General features: G+C 45.7%; 1 protein-coding gene across 4 annotated transcripts in view; it reads right to left on the bottom strand.

The window, feature by feature from the left end:
- LOC119967483 (transient receptor potential cation channel subfamily A member 1-like) overlaps window positions 1-19,950 on the bottom strand; it is a 645,844-nt gene that overhangs the window by 178,398 nt on the left and 447,496 nt on the right. For all 4 annotated transcript variants that reach the window (XM_038800105.1, XM_038800113.1, XM_038800133.1 and 1 more), the window contains one exon: window positions 16,217-16,335. In XM_038800105.1, the coding sequence (XP_038656033.1) occupies window positions 16,217-16,335 (119 nt within the window). The remainder of the gene's footprint in view (window positions 1-16,216; window positions 16,336-19,950) is intronic.

Here is a 19,950-nt window from a genome sequence, read left to right as displayed (position 1 = left end):
CCAGCATCTACCAAACACACCTCCATCCCCCAACAGTGCAAATATAAACTTTAACTCACTCAGCTCTGCACCTGGCCCCAAATCGATACAGAAGGCATTACAAATAACGTCTACAAAACTAAAAATGAGAAACTTTTTTTAAACATGAATGTTGCAGCAAAGTTCAAAGTTCTCAGTCCGCTACCAGTCCTTTACTTTTCGCGAAACCAGCGCTTCCTCAGGCGACTCGAAATAAAAATGTTGCTCCTCGTACGTGACCCAGAGACGGGCCGGATACAACAGCCTGAACTTCACCTTTTACTTAAAAAGGATCAACCTTATTCTGGTTGAAGACCGCTCTTCCCCTGGCCACCTCCGCACTCAGGTTCTGATAGATCCGCAGGATATTGTTCTCCCATTTAGAGCTCCTTGTCTGCTTGGTCCACTGTAAAATACGCTCCTTGTCCAAAGACCTGTGGAATCTCACCATCATTGCCCGGGGGGGGGTCTCCCATTTGCGGCTTCCTCGTGAGCGATTTGTGAGCCCTGTCACCTCCAAGGGTCGGGGGAATGCCCCATCACCCAGCAGCTTCTCGAACATGCCTGCTATGTATGCCCCAGCATCCGCTCCTTCGGACCCCCCCCGGGAGCCCAACGATTCTCAAGTTCTGCCGGCGGGACCTATTCTCTAGGTCCTCCACCTTCTCCAGGAGCCTTTTCTGCTGGTCTCTCAGCAGCCCCACTTCCAACTCCACTGCAGTTTGATGTTCCTCCTGGTCAGCCAGCGCCTTCTCTACTTTCTGGATCCCCCGATCTTGGGCATCCAATCTAAGCTCCAGCTTGGCAATTGACTCTTTAATCGGGTCCAAGCGGTCCTGCTTCTGTTTCGCGAAGCCCTCCTGGATAACTTTTATCAGCTGCTCCTTTGACTGCTGGATCGACATGCCAGAGCTCCGGTCATCTGCCATGCTATCTCCCGCTGCAGCTTCAGCCCATGCCTTCTCTGTTCGCCTGTTTCTGCCTTATTGAGCACTTCTAGTCTGCCTGTCCATGCACCGATGTGGGAATCCAGTACACAAATGCCTCTGTCATCGATTTCCCAGTTAAAGTCCGGTACAAAATCGGGGGGAAAGGTCCAAAAGTCCGACCCAAGCAGGAGCCACCAAATGTGCGACTTACTCCTTCATAGCTGCCACCGGAAATCTTCTTGGCCAGGGATTTTAATGACATTGTGGCCATGGATGTAAGATCTGGGATAAAGCGAACAATATATTTATTTTGCATTTTGTAGATTTAGCGACCAGATTTAGTCAATCAACCATTGTACCGTGAAAAGAAAAGAGAATAATCCTGGATCAGATCATGGAAAAATGTACAGTAAGGAGTCTAACAACACCAGTTTGAAGTCCAACAGGTTTGTTTAGAATTACTAGCTTTCGGAGCACTGCTCCTTCTTCAGATGAATGAAGAGGTAGGTTCCAGAAATATAGAAAAAAAGACAAAGTCAAAGATGCAAGACGATACTTTAAATGCAAGTCTTTGCAGGTAATTAAGTCTTTACAGGTCCAGAGAGAGGGATAATCACAGGTTAAAGAGGTGTGAATTGTCTCAAGCAAGGACAGTTGGTAGGATTTTGCAAGCCCAGGACAGATGGTGGGGGGGAGGGGGGGGGGGGGTGAATGTAATGCGACATGAATACAAGGTCCTGATTGAGGCCGTACTCATGTGTGCGGAACTTGGCTATAAGTTTCTGCTCGGCGATTCTGCGTTGCCGCGCATCCTGAAGGCTGCCTTGGAGAATGCTTACCCGAAGATCAGAGGCTGAATGCCCTTGACTGCTGAAGTGTTCCCCGACTGGAAGGGATCATTCCTGCCTGCCGATTGTCACGCGATTGCCGTGGGAAAATGGATAGGGACAGGAATGGGCGCACTGGCAAAATTCCTAACAGACAATGGGGGGCGGGGGGGGGGGGGGGGGGGGGGTGGGGGGGGGGGGGGGGGGGGGAATTTGCTAATGATGAGTTTCGGGATGTGTGTAAACGTGAATATCACAATAATGTTTACGGATGCAGAAAACCCATTTCGTAATGGTATATGTGAAAGAACCCATGCTGTAATAGATGACATGCTCCGGAATATTTTGGCAGATCGACCAAATTGCAAGTTAAATTCAGCCTTAGCATGGGCGGTACATGTGAAGAATTTGTTGTAGATGGTTGGGGGCTCTAGTCCCTATCAATTAGAATTTGGTACAAATCCTAAAACTTCATCCATTTTGAATGACCAGCCTCCAGCTTGGGGAGGGACTACAATTATCTAGAACATAGAACATAGAACAGTACAGCACAGACAGGCCCTTCGATGTTGTGCCGAGCATTGTCCAAAACCAAGATCAAGCTATCCCACTCCCTGTCATTCTTGTGTGCTCCATGTGCCTATCCAATAACCGCTTGAAAGTTCCTAAAGTGTCCGACTCCACTATCACAGCAGGCAGTCCATTCCACACCCTAACCACTCTCTGAGTAAAGAACCTACCTCGGACATCCCTCCTATATCTCCCACCCTGAATCTTATAGTTATGCCCCTTTGTAACAGCTACATCCACCCGAGGAAATAGTCTCTGAACGTCCACTCTATCTATCCCCCTCATCATCTTATAAACCTCTATTAAGTTGCCTCTCATTCTCCTCTGCTCCAAAGAGAAAAGCCCTCCCTCCCTCAACCTTTCCTCATAAAACCTATCCTGCAGACCAGGCAGCATCCTGGTAAATCTCCTTTGCACCCTTTCCAATGCTTCCACATCCTTTCTATAATGAGGTGACCAGAACTACACACAATACTTCAAATGTGGTCTCACCAGGGTCATGTACAGTTGCAGCATAACCCCGCGGCTCTTAAACTCAAGCCCCCTGTTAATAAAGGATAACACACTATAAGCCTTCTTCACGGCTCTATCCACTTGAGTGGCAACCTTCAGAGATCTGTGGACATGAACCCCAAGATCTCTCTGTTCCTCCACATTCCTCAGAGCCCTGCTGTTGACCCTGTAATCTGCATTCAAATTTTTCCTACCAAAATGAATCACCTCGTACTTATCAGGGTTAAACTCCATCTGCCATTTTTCGGCCCAGCTCTGCATCCTATCAATGTCTCTTTGCAGCCTAAAACAGCCCTTCACCTCATCCACTACTCCACCAATCTTGGTGCCATCAGCAAATTTACTGACCCACCCTTCAGCCCCCTCCTCCAAGTCATTGATAAAAATCACAAATAGCAGAGGACCCAGGACTGATCCCTGTGGTACACCGCTGGTAACTGGTCTCCAGTCTGAAAATTTTTCATCCACCACCACCCTCTGTCTTCTATATGATAGCCAGTTACTTATCCAATTGGCCAAATTTCCCTTTATCCCACACCTCCTTACTTTCTTCATAAGCCAACCATGGGGAACCTTATCAAACGCCTTACTAAAATCCATGTATATGACATCAACTGCTCTACCTTCGTCTACCCACTTAGTTACCTCCTCAAAGAATTCAATCAAATTTGTGAGGCAAGACGTACCGTTCACGAATCCGTGTTGACTATCCAGGATTAAGCTGCATCTTTCCAAATGGTCATAAATCCTATCCTTCAGGACCGTTTCCATTAACTTACTGACCACCGAAGTAAGACTAACTGGCCTATAATTACCAGGGTCATTCCTATTCCCTTTCTTGAACAGAGGAACAACATTCGCCACTCTCCAGTCCTCTGGCACTATTCCCATGGCCAGTGAGGACCCAAACATCAAAGCTAAAGGCTCTGCAATCTCATCCCTTGCCTCCCAAAGAATCCTTGAATATAACCCATCTGGCCCAGGGGACATGTCGACCCTCAGGTTTTTAAAAATTGCTAATACTACCTTCCTCAGAACATCTACCTCCTCCAGCCTACCCGCCTGTATCACACTCTCATCCTCAAAAACATAGCCCCTCTTCTTGGTCAACACTGAAGAAAAGTATTCATTCAATGCCTCTCCTATCTCTTCTGACTCCATGCACAAGTTCCCACTACTGTCCTTGACCGGCCCTGCCCTCACCCTGGTCATTCTTTTATTTCTAACGTAAGAGTAAAAAGCCTTGGAGTTTTCCTTGATCTGACCCGCCAAGGACACCTCATGCCCCCTCCTAGCTCTCCTAAGCCCTTTTTTTTAGCTAATTCCTGGCCACCTTGTAACCCTCAAGCGACCCAACTGAACCTTGTTTTCTCATCCTTACATACTCTTCCTTTTTCCTCTTGACAAGACATTCAACCCCTTTGTGAACCAAAGTTCCCTCACACGGCCATTTCCTCCCTGCCTGCCTCTCTGTTCCCATCTTATGCTTCCTAATTCTTGCCTAATCGCATCATAATTACCCCTCCCCCAATTATAAACCTTGCCCTGCCGTATGGCCCTATCCCTCTCCATTGCAATAGTGAAAGACACCAAATTGTGTCACTATCTCCAAAGTGCTCTCCCACAAACAAATCTAACACTTGGCCCTGTTCATTACCCAGTACCAAATCCAATGTGGCCCCCCCTCTTGTTGACCTATCCACATATTGTGTCAGGAAACCCTCCTGCACACACTGTACAAAAACTGCCCCATCCGAACTGTTCGACCTATAGAGGTTCCAATCAATATTTGGAAAGTTAAAGTCACCCATGACAACTACCCTGAGACCTCCACACCTATCCATAATCTGTTTTGCAATTTCTTCCTCCACATCTCTATTACTATTTGGGGGCCTACAGAAAACTCCTAACAATGTGACCGCTCCTTTCCTATTTCTAACTTCGGCCCATATTACCTCAGTCGGCAGATCCCCTTCGAACTGCCTTTCTGCAGCCGTTAAACTATCCTTGATTAATAATGCTACTCCTCCACCTCTTTTACCACCTTCACTACTCTTACTGAAACATCTATACCCCGGAACTTCCAACAACCATTCCTGTCCCTGTTCTAACCATGTCTCCGTAATGGCCACAACATCGTAGTCCCAAGTACCAATCCACGCTCCAATTTCACCTACCTTATTCCGGATGCTCCTTGCATTGAAGTAGACACACTTCAACCCACCTTTCTGTTTGCCGGTACACTCCTGCGACCTTGATACCCTCCTCAGTACCTCACTACTCTCAACACTGGCTTCTGGACTACAGCTCGTTTTCCCAGCCCCCTGACAAATTAGTTTAACCCCCTTCCCGAAGAACCGTATCTCTGCCTTTGCTGAGCATTTAAGTGCATCACATAGATGTAGAAATGCTTTTTTCGAAGCAGAAGTCTCTGAAAGAATTTGCAGAGATTTAAGGCATAATGTATGGCCATCAAATACCTTTCTTCAGCAAGGAGACTTAGTATACTATAAGTCAGACAATTTTAATGAATGGAAAGGCCCAGGAAAAGTCATAGGCATAGATGGAAAAATAATTGTTTCGCAACATGGCAATCAAACTGTTAGGGTACATTCATCAAGGATAATGGGTACAGATTATAAACTTTCAAATTTAGAAAAAGTAGATGAACATGATGAGGAATCAGGGTCATCTGGTACGCATGTATTACAGAACTATGAGGACCAGTTAACTAATGTAGACAGGCCATTTGTATGTAGAGGAACACTATACTTCTAATGAATTAGAACATGCCATTTTTCCAAAAGGACAACTGCCAAAGGTTGGTACAAAAGTGACATACTTGCCTGAAGGGTCTAGTCAATGGAAGGATGCAACTGTTGTTAGTAGAGCAAGGAAGGCCATTGGAAAGTATAAACACTGGTTGAACAAAGAGCATACAGGGAGGCTTTCAAACCAATGGATTGGGAACAAGAAGTTCAAAAATAGAGGGCATAGAAACTCAGTGCCAGTTCAGATAGTAAGTCGGATAGTGAACAGGTTTACAGGAAAAGGTCGATAACTATTGAAAGGACATCCCACAGAAGGAGGGAAAGATCAAGTAGTAGCAGTACAGAACATGATACCAGGTGGGATAGGGGACGTAGTTTGTCAAAGTCTTGGAACATGTTTAAGACAACGAATGCTACCAGGAGTAGAAGCTCAAAGGCTCGTGAAATTTTGATGGCCTCCGGTAAATTAGATGAAAAAGATATCAAAGATGCCAAACAGCAAGAACTGCATAGTTGGAGTGATTTGGGGTATACATGGAAGCACCGAATAGGGGACAAAGAGCTCTATCCTACAGATGAATTTGCACGGAAAATGTTCTTCCGGATGGAACTTATAAGGCAAAGGCCAGGCTTGTGGCTAGGAGATTTGAAGAAAACTTAGAAGATCAGGATTTAAGGGTGGGTTCACCTACGACAGGAATGGTTATTTTAAAGATCTTCTTGGCTCTATTAGCCACAAAGGCATGGGAATGCAAATCTACAGATATAAAAGCTGCCTTTATGCAGGGCATTAGCTTCAGAGAGACATTTTTCTCCGTCCTCCTAAAGAGGCAGCTAACACAGGAGGGGTACTCTGAAAGTTGAATAAATGTGTACATGGATTAAATGATGTGTCTAGAGTCTGTTATTTTTCGGCAAGGTCAGCTTTGTTAAGGTTAGGCTGATGCCACTTGAATGCAGATGCGGCAATATTTTACTGGTACTATAAAGGAAATCCTTCTGGCATCTTTAGGATGCATGTCGATGATCTTTTGTGGGGTGGTACTAGTGATTTTGAAGCTATTGTAATCTCTGCATCAAGGAAAGAATTTAGGGTTGGAAGTCAGGCTTCCAGTGCATTTAAATATATTGGACTGGAAATTGGACAGACTAAGTTAGGTGCAACTTTACGTAAGCAATTTTATTTGGAGTGCATCAGCTCAATTGCTATAGTCATGGTTAGATTTCACAAAAAGACTCGGTGGTTTCAAAGACGGGAAAAGAGCAACTGCAAAGTTTAATTGGGCAACTAAATTAGTTAGGTGGACAGACTAGACCGGACGTTAGTTTTGATGTCCTAGAGTTGAGTACAAAATGAATGATCCTAAAGTGGAATACATAATGAGAACAAATAAAGCGTTGGCCAAACTAAAAATACAGGAGTGTGTTTTGAGGCTCCCGGTTTCAGGTGATCATAGGCACTTGAAACTTATAGTTTATAGTGATGCTTTCTATGCATTAGGGTTAGTGATGGGGTTTCAAGCGCAGGCGGTTTTAAAATTTTCCTTCTGGGGGACAATGGTAAATGTTGCCCCCTTGTGTGGGAAACAAAGAAAATAAGGAGAGTGGTCAAAGCACTTTGGCCGCTGAGACGTTAAGCCTTGTGGAGGCGGTGGATATGGCCTTTTATATATTCCAGATATTGACAGACATTTTGGGATTAGGGGGTTTGGGTAACATACCTATTGAGTGTCACATTGGAAATAAATCCCGGTGCGAAAATGTGCACTCTACAAAAAGTGTGAATGCGAACAGGTTAAGGATAGACATCGCCAGTTTGAAGCATTTCTGGACAAAGGGCAGATAGCAAAAATTAAAAGGGTCGACAGTAGCTATCAGTTATCTGGTTGTTTTATGAAGAGAGGGGCTAGTTCACAGAAACCTTTGGACATTATTAACGAAGGGCACTTGTTTCTGTGACTTTTGTTTTCCTTCCAGAAATTAATTGAAGATAAAAAGGGGAAAATTGTGTGTGTTTTGAGTTTCTTGTAATTTTGTTTTTTTTTGGGGAAACCAATATTTACCAATTTTTTTTTTCTCCAAGGAAGGGGAGACTGTTCAGAATGGGTTAAGAGACATTCCAATTACATATCAAATTGATGTTAAGTATCCAATAATTAACTCTGTTTTCTAAAAGGGTTGCAGGTGGCACTTGGTGTTGTGATAGAGCATTTTATGGAGTGTGTTCAAGGAAAAAATAAAGGTGTTTGGGAAAGAAGCAGAACTCTTGACTCTTTACTCAACAGCAGCTCAAAACTAACAGACATCCATCTCTTTGCTGTTAATAAAGGACAAGGACCCAGTAAAATGTGGATCATATAAGCTGATTTTGTTATTTAATGTGGATGCCAATATGGTTGCAAAGGTGTTGGTGGTTAGGTTGGAGGGGTGCCCCCCGAAGGTGATTGGGGAGGAGCAGATGGGGTTTGTGAAGGGAAGACAGTTGTCGTCTAATGTGTGGCATCTGTTGATGTGGTGCTCTCTCTAGTAGAAGGGAAGGAAGTAGAGATGCTGGTGGCATTGGATGCAGAGTACACGTTTGACTGCGTGGAATGGAGTTATTTGTTTGTGGGATTGGAGAGGTTTGGGATTGGGCCTAAGTTTGTGTCATGGGTGAGGTTGTTGTGCAAGGATCTGAGGACAAAAGTGTGCGTTGAACAAGATGAACTCAGGGTACTTCCTTTTGCACTTGCAATAGAATTCTTCGCCATAGCGCTGAGGCGTTTGGAAAAATGGAAGAAGATAAGGAATGGAGCAGGGGGTAGGGAAGCAGGATGTCCCTGTATGTGGATGATTTGCTGCTTTATATTTTCAAATCTGGTGCTTCGGTGAGGGATAAAATGGGGTTCCTTAAGAGATTTGGGGCTTTTTCAAGGTACAAGCTAAATTTGGGGAAAAGTGAGTGTTTTATAGTGTCTCCTTCGAGGTTGGGTGGACAAGGGTTGCCATTTCGGATGACGCCAACCCACTTTAGGTATTTGGGAGTGCAGATCACGCGGGACTGGGCTCGGCTCTGCAAGTTGAACTTTATAAGTTTAGTGAGCCGGGTTAAAGAAGATTTGTTGAGGTGGGATAGTCTCCCCTACCATTGGTTGGCCGGTTGCTCAAGATGAACATTTTGCTGCAGTTCTTATTCTTGTTCCAGTGCCTGCCATTCTTTCTACCAAAGTCATTTTTTATGAGGGTGGAGAGGTTGATTTTGTCATTTGTATGGGTGGGTAAAGTGGCAAGGATTAGGAGGTCGGTGCTCCAGAGACAGAAACGGTTGGGAGGTTTGGACCTTCTGAACTTGCTATATTGTTATTGGGTGACGGACGCGGAGAAGATGCAGGGTTGGATTAAGGAATCAGAGACATTGTGGGTGAAGTTGGAGGCTGGTTTCTGCAAGGGGTCGGGGTTGAAGTTGCTGACAATGGTGCCGCTCCCATTTACCCCAGGGAGGTATATGGGTAGCCCGGTGGTGGTGGCCATGTTGAAGATTCGGGGGCAGTTACGGCAGCACGTTAATTTTGGGGTGAGACAAAGATAATGCCGATCCGAGGGAATCATAGGTTCACGCCTGAGAGGATAGATGTGAGGTTTTGGTGTTGGGAGGAACAAAGGATGGCAGAAGTAAAGGATTTGTTTTTAGAAGGCGGATTTGCGACTTTGAAGGAGCTGGAGATAAAGTATGGGGTCCCCAGGGGGAAGAGTTCAGGTATACGCAGGTGCAGGATTTTGTAAAAAAGTTCTGGCTGACCTTTCCGGTGGCATTGCCCTCCTCCTTGTCGGTGAGGGTTGGAGGGGGGTTTCCTCGGCGATATATTGGAGGAGGGCAGGCCAAGTGGGAGGAGAAGTTGGGGATGCAGCTGGAGGAGGGATTGTGGTATGAGGTGCTGGGGAGGGTGAATGCCTCAACCTCGTGTGCAAGGCTGGGGCTGGTTCTGTTAAACATTGCCAGTGCCTGCAACCCCTCACCTTCTCGGCGTTCGCCATTCAACAATAATACAGCAAGTTCGGAAGGGCCAAACTTCCCGACTGTTGCCTTCTCTGAAGCACCGTCCCCCTAATCCTTGCTACTTTTCCCACCCATATAAATGGCAAAATCATCCTCTCCGCCCCCATAAAGTGGTACACCTGACAAAGTCAAGGTTGACCTAGTTGTTTGAAGGGGCAGAGGATGTGTGTGAGCAGCCAATCATGTGCATATGTTCTGGTCCTGCCGAAGTTGGAGAAGTTTTGGGGGTCACCATGTTGCCAATCTTACATGTGGACTTGGAGCCCAATCCTCTGGGGGCCATATTTGTGGTATTGGACCTGCGGGACTTGCAGACGGGTGCTGGAGCAGATATGTTGGCGTCTGCCTCACTGATCACTCGCAGACAGGTCCTATTGGGGTGAAGGTCAGCTTCGCTTACCCTCTCCTCGGTGTGGCTGGGGTATTTAATAGAGTTCCCCTGTGTTTGGAAAAGATGAAATTCACCTTGAGCGGATGAGTGAGTGGTTCACAAGAAATGAGTTCTGTTTATATTAATTTTGGAGAACTAGTTGTCGCTAACGGGTGGTGGGTTTGTGGGGTTGCTTCGGGATTATTTCAGTTGTAAATGTTGTCTTGTATGATTGTTAAAATGTTAAAATTTGAATAAAAATATTGAAAAAAAAAAAATAATTAAAATAGCCATGCTATTAAAACTGGAAGGGAAAACTTGCCCAACCCAGCCTTTGCGTAGCAGAGTCTGATCCTTGATACCCAAATGGATTTCCTGCAAAAGAAATGTCAGATTTTAGGCTCTTGATGAGCAAATGCTCTTGACCGTTTTACAGGGTTATTCAAACCCCTAATATTCCAGGTCTCTCCGCATCTCTCAAACCAAAATCGTCTATTCCCAAGGGGAGATATTAAACAAGAGACACACATAAGACAAAGCAAAAGAATCCACACAAGATGGCCACCGAGCCAAGTCAGATGATTCCATAAAGAGAGATCAGCAGACACTGTCAGCAAACTAAAACTAAAATTCACTCCATCCCTGTCCCCAGCCCAAAGATGCCATTACAGTTGAGAATAACCACACTCAAAAGCAAATGGAGTAGTGGCAAGCAATAACTTAACCGAAGGCCGATGATTAACAAAAAATAATTAAACACAAACTTTAATCGCATTTTAAACATTATTTTGTGCTGCAGAAAACTCTTTAATGTCACTCCCATTAACTAATGCACATTGTTAGCAGGGAGACTTCCAATTGCAGACTAAAATTGTTAAACTTACAATACCAGGAGGTAACTAAAAGTCGTGTCAGATTATAAAAATGAAAAACTTAAAAGAGGAAGGGAAAAAATAGTTCAAGGAATAAACATCAGAAATCTCTGAAATATAACTAAAGGCATTAAGAGTACCCTCAAAACAATGAACGTGAAAAGAAATTAAATACAAAGTGTGCATTCACAGAGCCAAATAACAGATCAAACAGAGCACAACCTGTGCTTTAGGACAAAGGAATCAGCATCACCCGGCAAGTCAAAAAAGTGTTTTTTCCTTGGAACATCACTCGAAGGTGAGCTGGATAAATCATCCCGAACTTAACTCCACACTTGTACAGGATTGATTTCACTCCAGTAAAGGCGGCTCTTTTCTTAGCTAGGTCTGTATTCATGTCTTGGTACAGCCTAATGGAGTGTCCTTCCCACACAAAGTTTCAGTGCTTCCTTACCCATCGAACAACCAACTCCTCTTTAAAACTCTGAAATCTCACGATTGCAGCACGAGGAGGATCTCCCATGAGAGGCTCTGGTTGAAGGGAATGATGGGCTCTGTCTAATTCTGGGGAAATGAATGTGCATCCTCATCTTGTGGAACATGCCTGAGAAATATTCTGGGGGGTCCAGCCCTTGAGTCCTCCGCGAACCCCACTACACAAATATTTTGTCTCCTGGATCTATTCTCCAGGTCACTCAGCTTCACTTTTCATGTTCTGTTGGCTTTGACCACAGAAGCAAGATCGGACTCTAAGGAGGTGATACTATCACTATGTTCCGACAAAGCCATTTCCATGTCCGTAATCGTAGCTCCATGAGCTTCGACAGTCCTGCTAATGGCTTCAAGAACTAAACAAATGGGGGCAAAGGCCTCCTCATGTGATCTTTTAAGATCTGCCGATTAGCTTTGTTAGAGCTTATCAAACCTGATCGCCAAGATTTTGGAAAGAGCTTTGGCTGTTAGTGGAGTAGCTGGAGAAGAAACTACCTCCACTGCCTTACCATCAGCTGATTCCTGAGAGGCTTCAGATTCTGTCAACGGGATTGGGACCAAACATTTTTTGGTTTTGCCTTTCTTGGAAATATCAATGATGAGAGAATTCTAACAGTCAAATTTCAGGATTTTCCCAAGAGGCTAGAGACTAGTAGCACCGGAAAAAAAGGTAACAAGGTGAAGTTTCCAGCAGGAGCCACCTCGTGCTACAGTAGGCCCATTGCACCACTGGAAGTCATATTTCAAGAATAGTAATTACTTTAATTTCTTCATTATCTTTACACCCTTGGCTCCCCATCATTTCCAGTATTTATTTGTGTCTTCTACTGTGAAGACAAAACAACAAGAACAACTTATATTTATGTAGTCCCTTTAATGTAAAGAAACAGCCCGAGATGCCCACAGGAGCATTAAAAAATGAAGTATGACACAAGTCAAAGAAGATGTCAGTTTCAATGACCAAAAGCTTAGTCAAAGTGATATGTTCTCAGGAGTCTTTTAAAGGAGGAAAGTGAGTTACAGAGGTGGAGAGAGGGAATTCCAGAGCTTCAGGCCAAGTAACTGAAGGCACAGCCACCAAAGGGCAAGCAATTACAATTGGGAATACACGGGAGACCAGAATTAGAGGAGTGCAGATGTGTAGATATGGGGTCGGAGAAAATTACAGAGGTAGGGAGCAGAAAAGCCATAGAAGGTATTGAAAACAAAGTTGATTATCTTAAGATCAAGATATTGTTGGGAGCCAGGGTAGGTCAGTGAGCTCAGGGGTGATAGGGAATGGGACTTGCAGTGAGTTAGAACATAGAAGATAGAACATTGAACAGTACAGCACAAGCCCTTCAGCCATGATGTTGTGCCGACCATTCATCCTAATCAAAGATCAATCTAACCTAAACCCCTTCAATTTACTGCTGTCCATGTGCTTGTCCAAGAGTCGCTTAAATGTCCCGAATTACTCTGATTCCATCACCTCCACTGGCAGTGCACTCCACGCACCCACCGCTCTCTATGTAAAGAACCTACATCTGACATCTCCCCTATACCTTCCTCCAATCACCTTAAAATTATGTCCCATCGTGACAGCCATTTCCGCCCTGGGGAAAAGCCTGTGGCTATCCACCCTATCCAAGCCTCTCATCATCTTGTACACCTCTATCAAGTCACCTCTCTTCCTTTTTCGCTCCAGTGAGAAAAGCCCTAGCTCCCTCAACCTTTTGTCATAAGACATGCCCTCTAGTTCAGGCAGCATCCTGGTAAATCTCCTCCGCATCCTCTCCAAAGCATCCACATTCTTCCTATAATGAGGCGACTAGAACGGGACACAATATTCCAAGTGTGGCCTAACCAGGGTTTTATAAAGCTGCAACAATCTCATGGCTCTTGAACCCAATCCCCCTGTTAATGAAAGCCAACACACCATACGCCTTCTTAACAACCCTATCAACCTTGGTGGCAACTTTGAAGTATCTATGTACGTGGACCCCAAGATCCCTCTGTTCCTCCACACTTCCAAGAATCCTGCCTTTAACCCTGTATTCAGTATTCAAATCCAACCTTCTAAAATGAATCATTTCACATTTATCTGGGTTGAACTCCATCTGCCACTTCTCAGCCCAACTCTGCATCCTGTCAATGTCCTTTTGTAACCTGCAACAGCCCTGGACGCTATCTACAACTCCACCAACCTTTGTGTCATCGGCAAACTTACTAACCCAGCCTTCCACTTCCTCATCCAAGTCATTTATAAAAACTACAAAGAGCAGAGGTCCCAGAACAAATTCCTGCAGTACACCACAGGTCACTGACCTCCAGGTGGAATACTTTCCATCCATTACCACTCGCTGTCTTCTTTCGGCCAGCCGATTCTGTATCCGGACAGTCAAATGTTCCTGTATCCCATGCCCCCTGACTTTCTGAATGAGCCTACGATGCCTTATCAATATCACCACATCCGGTGCCGATCTTCATCCATGTGTTTTGTCACATCCTCAATGAGAATTCAATGAGACTTGTGAGGCATGACCTGCCCCTCACAAAGCCATGCTGACCATCTTTAATCAAACTATGTTTTTCTAAATAATCATAAATCCTATTTCTCAGAATCCTTTCCAGTATTTTGCTCACCACAGACGTAAGACTGACTGGCCTGTAATTCCCAGGGATTTCCCTATTCCCTTTCTTGAACGGGGAACAACATTCACCTCCCTCCAATCATCCGGTACTACTCCAGTGGAGATTGAGGATGCAAAGATCGTTGCCAACGGCACAGCCCGTAGAAACCTTGGGTATATCCCGTCTACCCCAGGGGACTTATCTATCCTGATGTTTTTCAAAATTTCCAGCGCATCCCCTTTCTTAATATCAATCTGTTTGAGCCTATTAACCTGGTTCACACTGTTCTCATGAGCAACAAGATCCCCCCCGCTAGTGAATACTGAAGCAAAATATTCATTTAGGGCCTCCCCTATATCCTCAGACTCTAGGCACAAATTCCCTCCACTGTCCATGATCGTCCCTACTCTCACTCTGATCATCCTCTTATTTCTCACGTAAGTGTAGAACGCCTTGGGGTTTTGCCTAACCCTTCCCACCAGGGTTTTCTCATGCCCCCTTCTAGCTCTCCTAAGTCCATTTTTGAGTTCCTTCCTGGCTACCTTGTAACCCTATAGAGCTGTGCCAGATCTTTGCTTCCTCAACCTTACATAAGCTTCCTTCTTCCTCTTGACTAGAAATTCCACTTCTCTTGTCATCCAAGGCTCCTTTACCTTACCATTCCTTTCTCGTCTCAGTGGGACAAAACTATCCAACACTCGCAGCAAGTGCTCCTTAAACAACTCCCACATTACTGTTGTGCATTTCCCTGAGAACATCTGTTCCCAATTTATGTTCCTCAGCTCCTGTCTAATAGCAGTATAATTACCCCTCTCCCAATTAAATACCTTCCCATACTGTCTGTTCCTATCCCTCTCCATGGTATGGTAAGGTCAAGGAGTTGTGGTCACTGTTACCGAAATGCTCTCCCACTGAGACATATGACACCTAGCCTGGTTTGTTGCCAAGCACCAAATCCAATATGGCCTCCCCCAAGTCGACCTATCTACATATTGAGTCAGGAATCCTTCCTGGACACATGACAAAATCTGCTCAATCCAAACCATTTGCACTAAGGAACTCTAGTCAATATTATGGAAGTTGAAGTCACCCATGACAGCAACTCTGGTACTTCTTCACCTTTCCAAAATCTGTCGCCCAATCTGTTCCTCCATCTCTCTGCTGCTATTGGGGGGTCTATAGAAAACTCCCATTAAAGTGACTGCTTCTTTCTTGTTTCTGACATCCATCCATACTGACTCAGTAGACAAATCCTCCTCGACTACCTTCTTTTCTCCAGCTGTGATGCACTTTCTAATTAACAGTGCTACTCCACCTCCTCTTTTACCTGCCTCCCTATTCTTCTTAAAACATCTAAACCTCAGAACATCTAACAACCATTCCTGCCCCTGTGAAATCCATGTCTCTGTAATGCCCACAACATTGTAGTTTCAAGTACTGATCCATGCTCTAAGTTCAACTCTCTTATTCCTGACAGCTTTGACAAAGAGTCATCGGACTCGAAACGTTAGCTCCATTCTCTCCCAACAGATGCTGCCAGACTTGCTGAGACTTTCCAGCATTTTCCCTTTCGTCTCTTATTCCTGACACTCCTTGCATTGAAACAGACATACTTTAAACCATCCCACTGAGTGCAACTTTGCCCTATCAACTGTAAATCCTTCCTCACAGTCTCGCTGCGTACTATTTCTGCCCTTTCAACAGCTACCCTATCCTCTGATCTGTAGCTCTGGTTCCCACGCCCCTGCCAAACTAGTTTAAACCCTCCCGAAGAGCTCTAGCAAATCTGCCACCCAGGATCGTGGTACCCCTCCAGTTTAGGTGCAACCCGTCCTTCATGTACAGGTCCCACCTTCTCCAGAACGTATCCTAATGATCTAGATATCTGAAGCCTTCCCTCCTGCACCAACCCTGTAGCCACAAATTCAGCTGCACCTGAGCCACAGAACCAGTCTCAGCGCCAGAGACCTGGCCGCTATGACCTTCTCCTGGTAGGTCATACCCCCAAACAGCATCCAAAAAGATACGGACACAAGAATTTTGGATAATATAAAACATTTGCTTAATGTCTGCCAATTCCTTATTCTGCATTATAAATTCTCCTACCTTTGCTTCTAAAGGACCACAAATGCACTTTTGTGTCTTTGAATTGAATTATCAGAGTAGCAAAACAAGAGGGGAAAGGTTGATGATAATTAAGCTTACCTCCAAATACTAACCAATAGGTGTAGGCGTAAGCAAAATAAAATTCAAAGTATAGAAAAAAGAACTTTGCAACATCAACCATTATCCTGATAATCGTCACAATAAAAGGGCCTATGATTCTGTGGGGGGAAAAGAACTAGTAAATACAACATAAATCAATTTTTAAGAATACATTTAAAAATACAAATATATACCTGCACAAACCCACCAATTGAATGGTTAAACATTTCCATTGAGTAATACGCAAATAGACAATTTATTTTATGAATTTGCATTTCCTGCTGCAAAGCTTTGCCTGCCAGGACATATATAGACAATTCAGGTGTGGAGGACAACAGTAAAATTTTCTGTCTGTTCATTTTAATGGACTGCGAGCCTATGTGCCTAAATTCCCAATATGTGTTCCCATCTTGCAAAACACTATGCCAGAAATGTTAGTTTGTACAATTTATTCTTATCAGCATTTCCCAACTTAAAAAAGACAGGGGTCGGTAACAGCCCCTGGATTGTGTGTACCCATTCCGGGGGCAACCCTTGTCCGTGCCTGTCTGCCCCACCGACCACTCAACCTCCACCGCCTGCCGAGGCCTCTGGCCGTGCGGCTGGAGGCTATTGCTGATAGGGTATTGGGAATCGTGGTTCAATGAGCACTTTACACAGCCGAAGTGGAATTCCATAAGCGGACGGGCAATGTATCATGTGGGAATCATTATCTAGCATCCCAATCAGACCGCGATGTCTGGACACTGTGGCTGAACACTGCAGGAGGCAACACGACACACGCCTCAGTCAACCTCTGAACACCCAGGGGATGGAACACAGCTCCGAGGATATGTCCACGGCTGGAGGGTGGGTGAGTGCAATGGGGAGGGGACCAGCGCTTGGTCTGGATGATATTATGAGTGGGTGTCCAGGGTACAAGGTCTGGGGTCCAGTGATGGGAGCCCATTGTGGCCGGAAGTGCGTGGGCAGGGCGTTCCAGGTGGGGGGGAGGGGTGATCAATGGGGAAATGAGGGTCTGGAGGTGGGAGCCACTGCTGTTTGTCAGTCTACCACCCTCTCCTAATTCCTTGCAGATACTGAACGGTATGGGCAGTATTTTGAACCCTGCAGAACTTGCCCGAGTGGTGCTGCTGCTGGGCCGGGTGGCCAGACATGTGAGGCGGCAGCAGCAGCGTCGACAAATGCTCGCCGTGGCAGCCCATGGGCCGGACACCGCCTCACACCCTGAGGACCCGGCCACCCATCAGGCCATGGAGGGACCCAGAGGGGGAGGCCCGCGACAGCCGAGGGTGTACAGGCATCGCTGATCATTTTAACAGATGATGAACAATGAGTGCTGAATTTGGGTGCATTTGAGTGCTATAGTGAGAGTTTGGTGACTGAGGGAGTTAGGTGAGGAAGGAGGAAGGTGCTCTTTTCATTTTATTTCCTACATTTCCTCAAAGAGCGTGAAGGGAGCTGGGAGTTTACCGAGAGTATAGCTGACTGGGAGCAGAGTCGGAGGGTGGAGTTCCAGTTGGTCCACACTGCAGCTGTATTCTGTCAGGTAAGAGGGGATGGAGGCTAGGGCAGTTGCATGCTCCTCCTGTAGGATGTGGGTGGTGAGGGATACCACCAGCGTCCCCGCTGACTATACCTGCTGGAAGTGCACCCAACTCCAGCTCCTCAGAGACTGTGTTAGGGAACTGGAGCTGGATGAACTTCGGATCATCCGGGAGGCAGAGGGGGTAATACAGAAGAGTTACAGGGAGGTAGCTTCACCCAAGCTACAGGACAAGAGTAGCTGAGTTACAGTCAGGGGAAAGAAAACGAACAGGCAGACAGTGCAGGGATCCCTCGTAGCCGTTCCCCTTCAAAACAAGTATACCGTTTTGGATGCTGTTGGGGGGATGACCTACCGGGGGAAGGCCCTAGCGGCCAGGTCTCTGGCACTGAGTCTGGTTCTGGGGCTCGGAAGGGAAGGGGGGAGAATAGAAAAGCAATAGTGATAGGAGACTCAATGGTTAGGGGAACAGATAGGAGATAATGTGGTCGCAAGCGAGACTCCCGGAAGGTATGTTGCCTCCTGGGTGCCAGGGCCAGGGATGTCTCGGATCGTATCTTCAGGATCCTGAAGGGGGAGGGTGAGCAGCCAGAAGTCGTGGTGCACATTGGTACCAACGACGTAGGTAGGAAAAGGGTGTGGACGTAATAAACAAGTTTAGGGAGTTAGGCTGGAAATTAAAAGCCAGGACAGACAGAGTTGTCATCTCTGGTTTGTTGCCGGTGCCACGTGATAGCGAGTCTAGGAATAGGGAGAGAGTGCAGTTGAACACGTGGCTGCAGGAATGGCGTAGGAGGGAGGGCTTCAGGTATTTGGATAATTGGAACACATTCTGGGGAAGGTGGGACCTGTACAAGCAGGATGGGTTGCACCAGAACCAGAGGGCCACCAATATCCTGGAAAGGAGGTTTTCTAGTACTCTTCGGGAGGGTTTAAACTAATTTGGCAGGGAATGGGAACCAGCCTTGTAGTCCAGCAACTAAGGTAGCCGATGTTCAGGATGTCAAAGCGTGTGGTGAGGCAGTGGGGAAGGTAACACTGATAAAAGAGAGTACTTGCAGGCACCGAGATGGGTTGAAGTGTGTATACCTCAACGCAAGAAGCATCAGGAATAAGGTGGGTGAACTTAAGGCATGGATCGGTACTTGGGACTACGATGTGGTGGCCATCACAGAAACTTGGAGAGAAGAGGGGCAGAAATGGTTGTTGGAGGTTGCTGGTTCTAGATGTTTCAATAAGATTAGGGAGGGTGGTGAAAGAGGTGGGAGGGGTTGCATTATTAATTAGAGATAGTATAACAGCTGCAGAAAGGCAGTTCGAGGAGGATCTGCCTACTGAGGTAGTATGGGTTGAAGTCAGAAATAGGAAAGGAGCAGTCACCTTGTTGGGAGTTTTCTATAGGCCCCCCAATAGCAGCAGAGATGTGGAGGAACAGATTGGGAAACAGATTTTGGAAAGGTGCAGAAGTCACAGGGTAGTAGTCATGGGTGACTTCAACTTCCCAAATATTGAGTGGAAACTCTTTAGATCAAATAGCTTGTATGGGGTGGTGTTTGTGCAGTGTGTCCAGGAAGCTTTTCTAAGACGGTATGTAGATTGTCCGACCAGAGGGGAGGCCATATTGGATTTGGTACTTGGTAATGAACCAGGGCAAGTGATAGCATTTTGGAGATAGTGACCACAATTCTGTGACTTTCACTTTAGTAATGGAGAGGGATAGGTGCGTGCAACAGGGCAAGGTTTACAATTGGGGGATGGGTAAATACGATGCTGTCAGACAAGAACTGAAGTGCATAAATCGGGAACATAGGCTGTCAGGGAAGGACACAATTGAAATGTGGAACTTATTGAAGGAACAGATACTACGTGTCCTTGATATGTATGTACCTGTCAGGCAGGGAAGAGACGGTCGAGTGAGGGAACCATGGTTGACAAGTGAGGTTGAATGTCTTGTTGAGGAAGAAGGATACTTATGTAAGGCTGAGGAAACAAGGTTCAGACAGGGTGGTGGAGGGATACAAGATAGCCAGGAGGGAACTGAAGAAAGGGATTAGGAGAGCTAAGAGAGGGCATCAAAAATCTTTGGCGGGTAGAATCAAGTAAAACCCCAAGGCCTTTGACACACATGTGAGAAATATGAGAATGACTAGAGCGAGGGTGCGTCCGATCAAGGACAGTAGCGGGAGAT

Source organism: Scyliorhinus canicula, chromosome 1 (genome assembly GCF_902713615.1).
Source record: "Scyliorhinus canicula chromosome 1, sScyCan1.1, whole genome shotgun sequence".
Taxonomy (NCBI): domain Eukaryota; kingdom Metazoa; phylum Chordata; class Chondrichthyes; order Carcharhiniformes; family Scyliorhinidae; genus Scyliorhinus; species Scyliorhinus canicula.
Note: the sequence above shows the minus strand (reverse complement) of the source record. Positions and strands in the feature narration are given on the sequence as shown.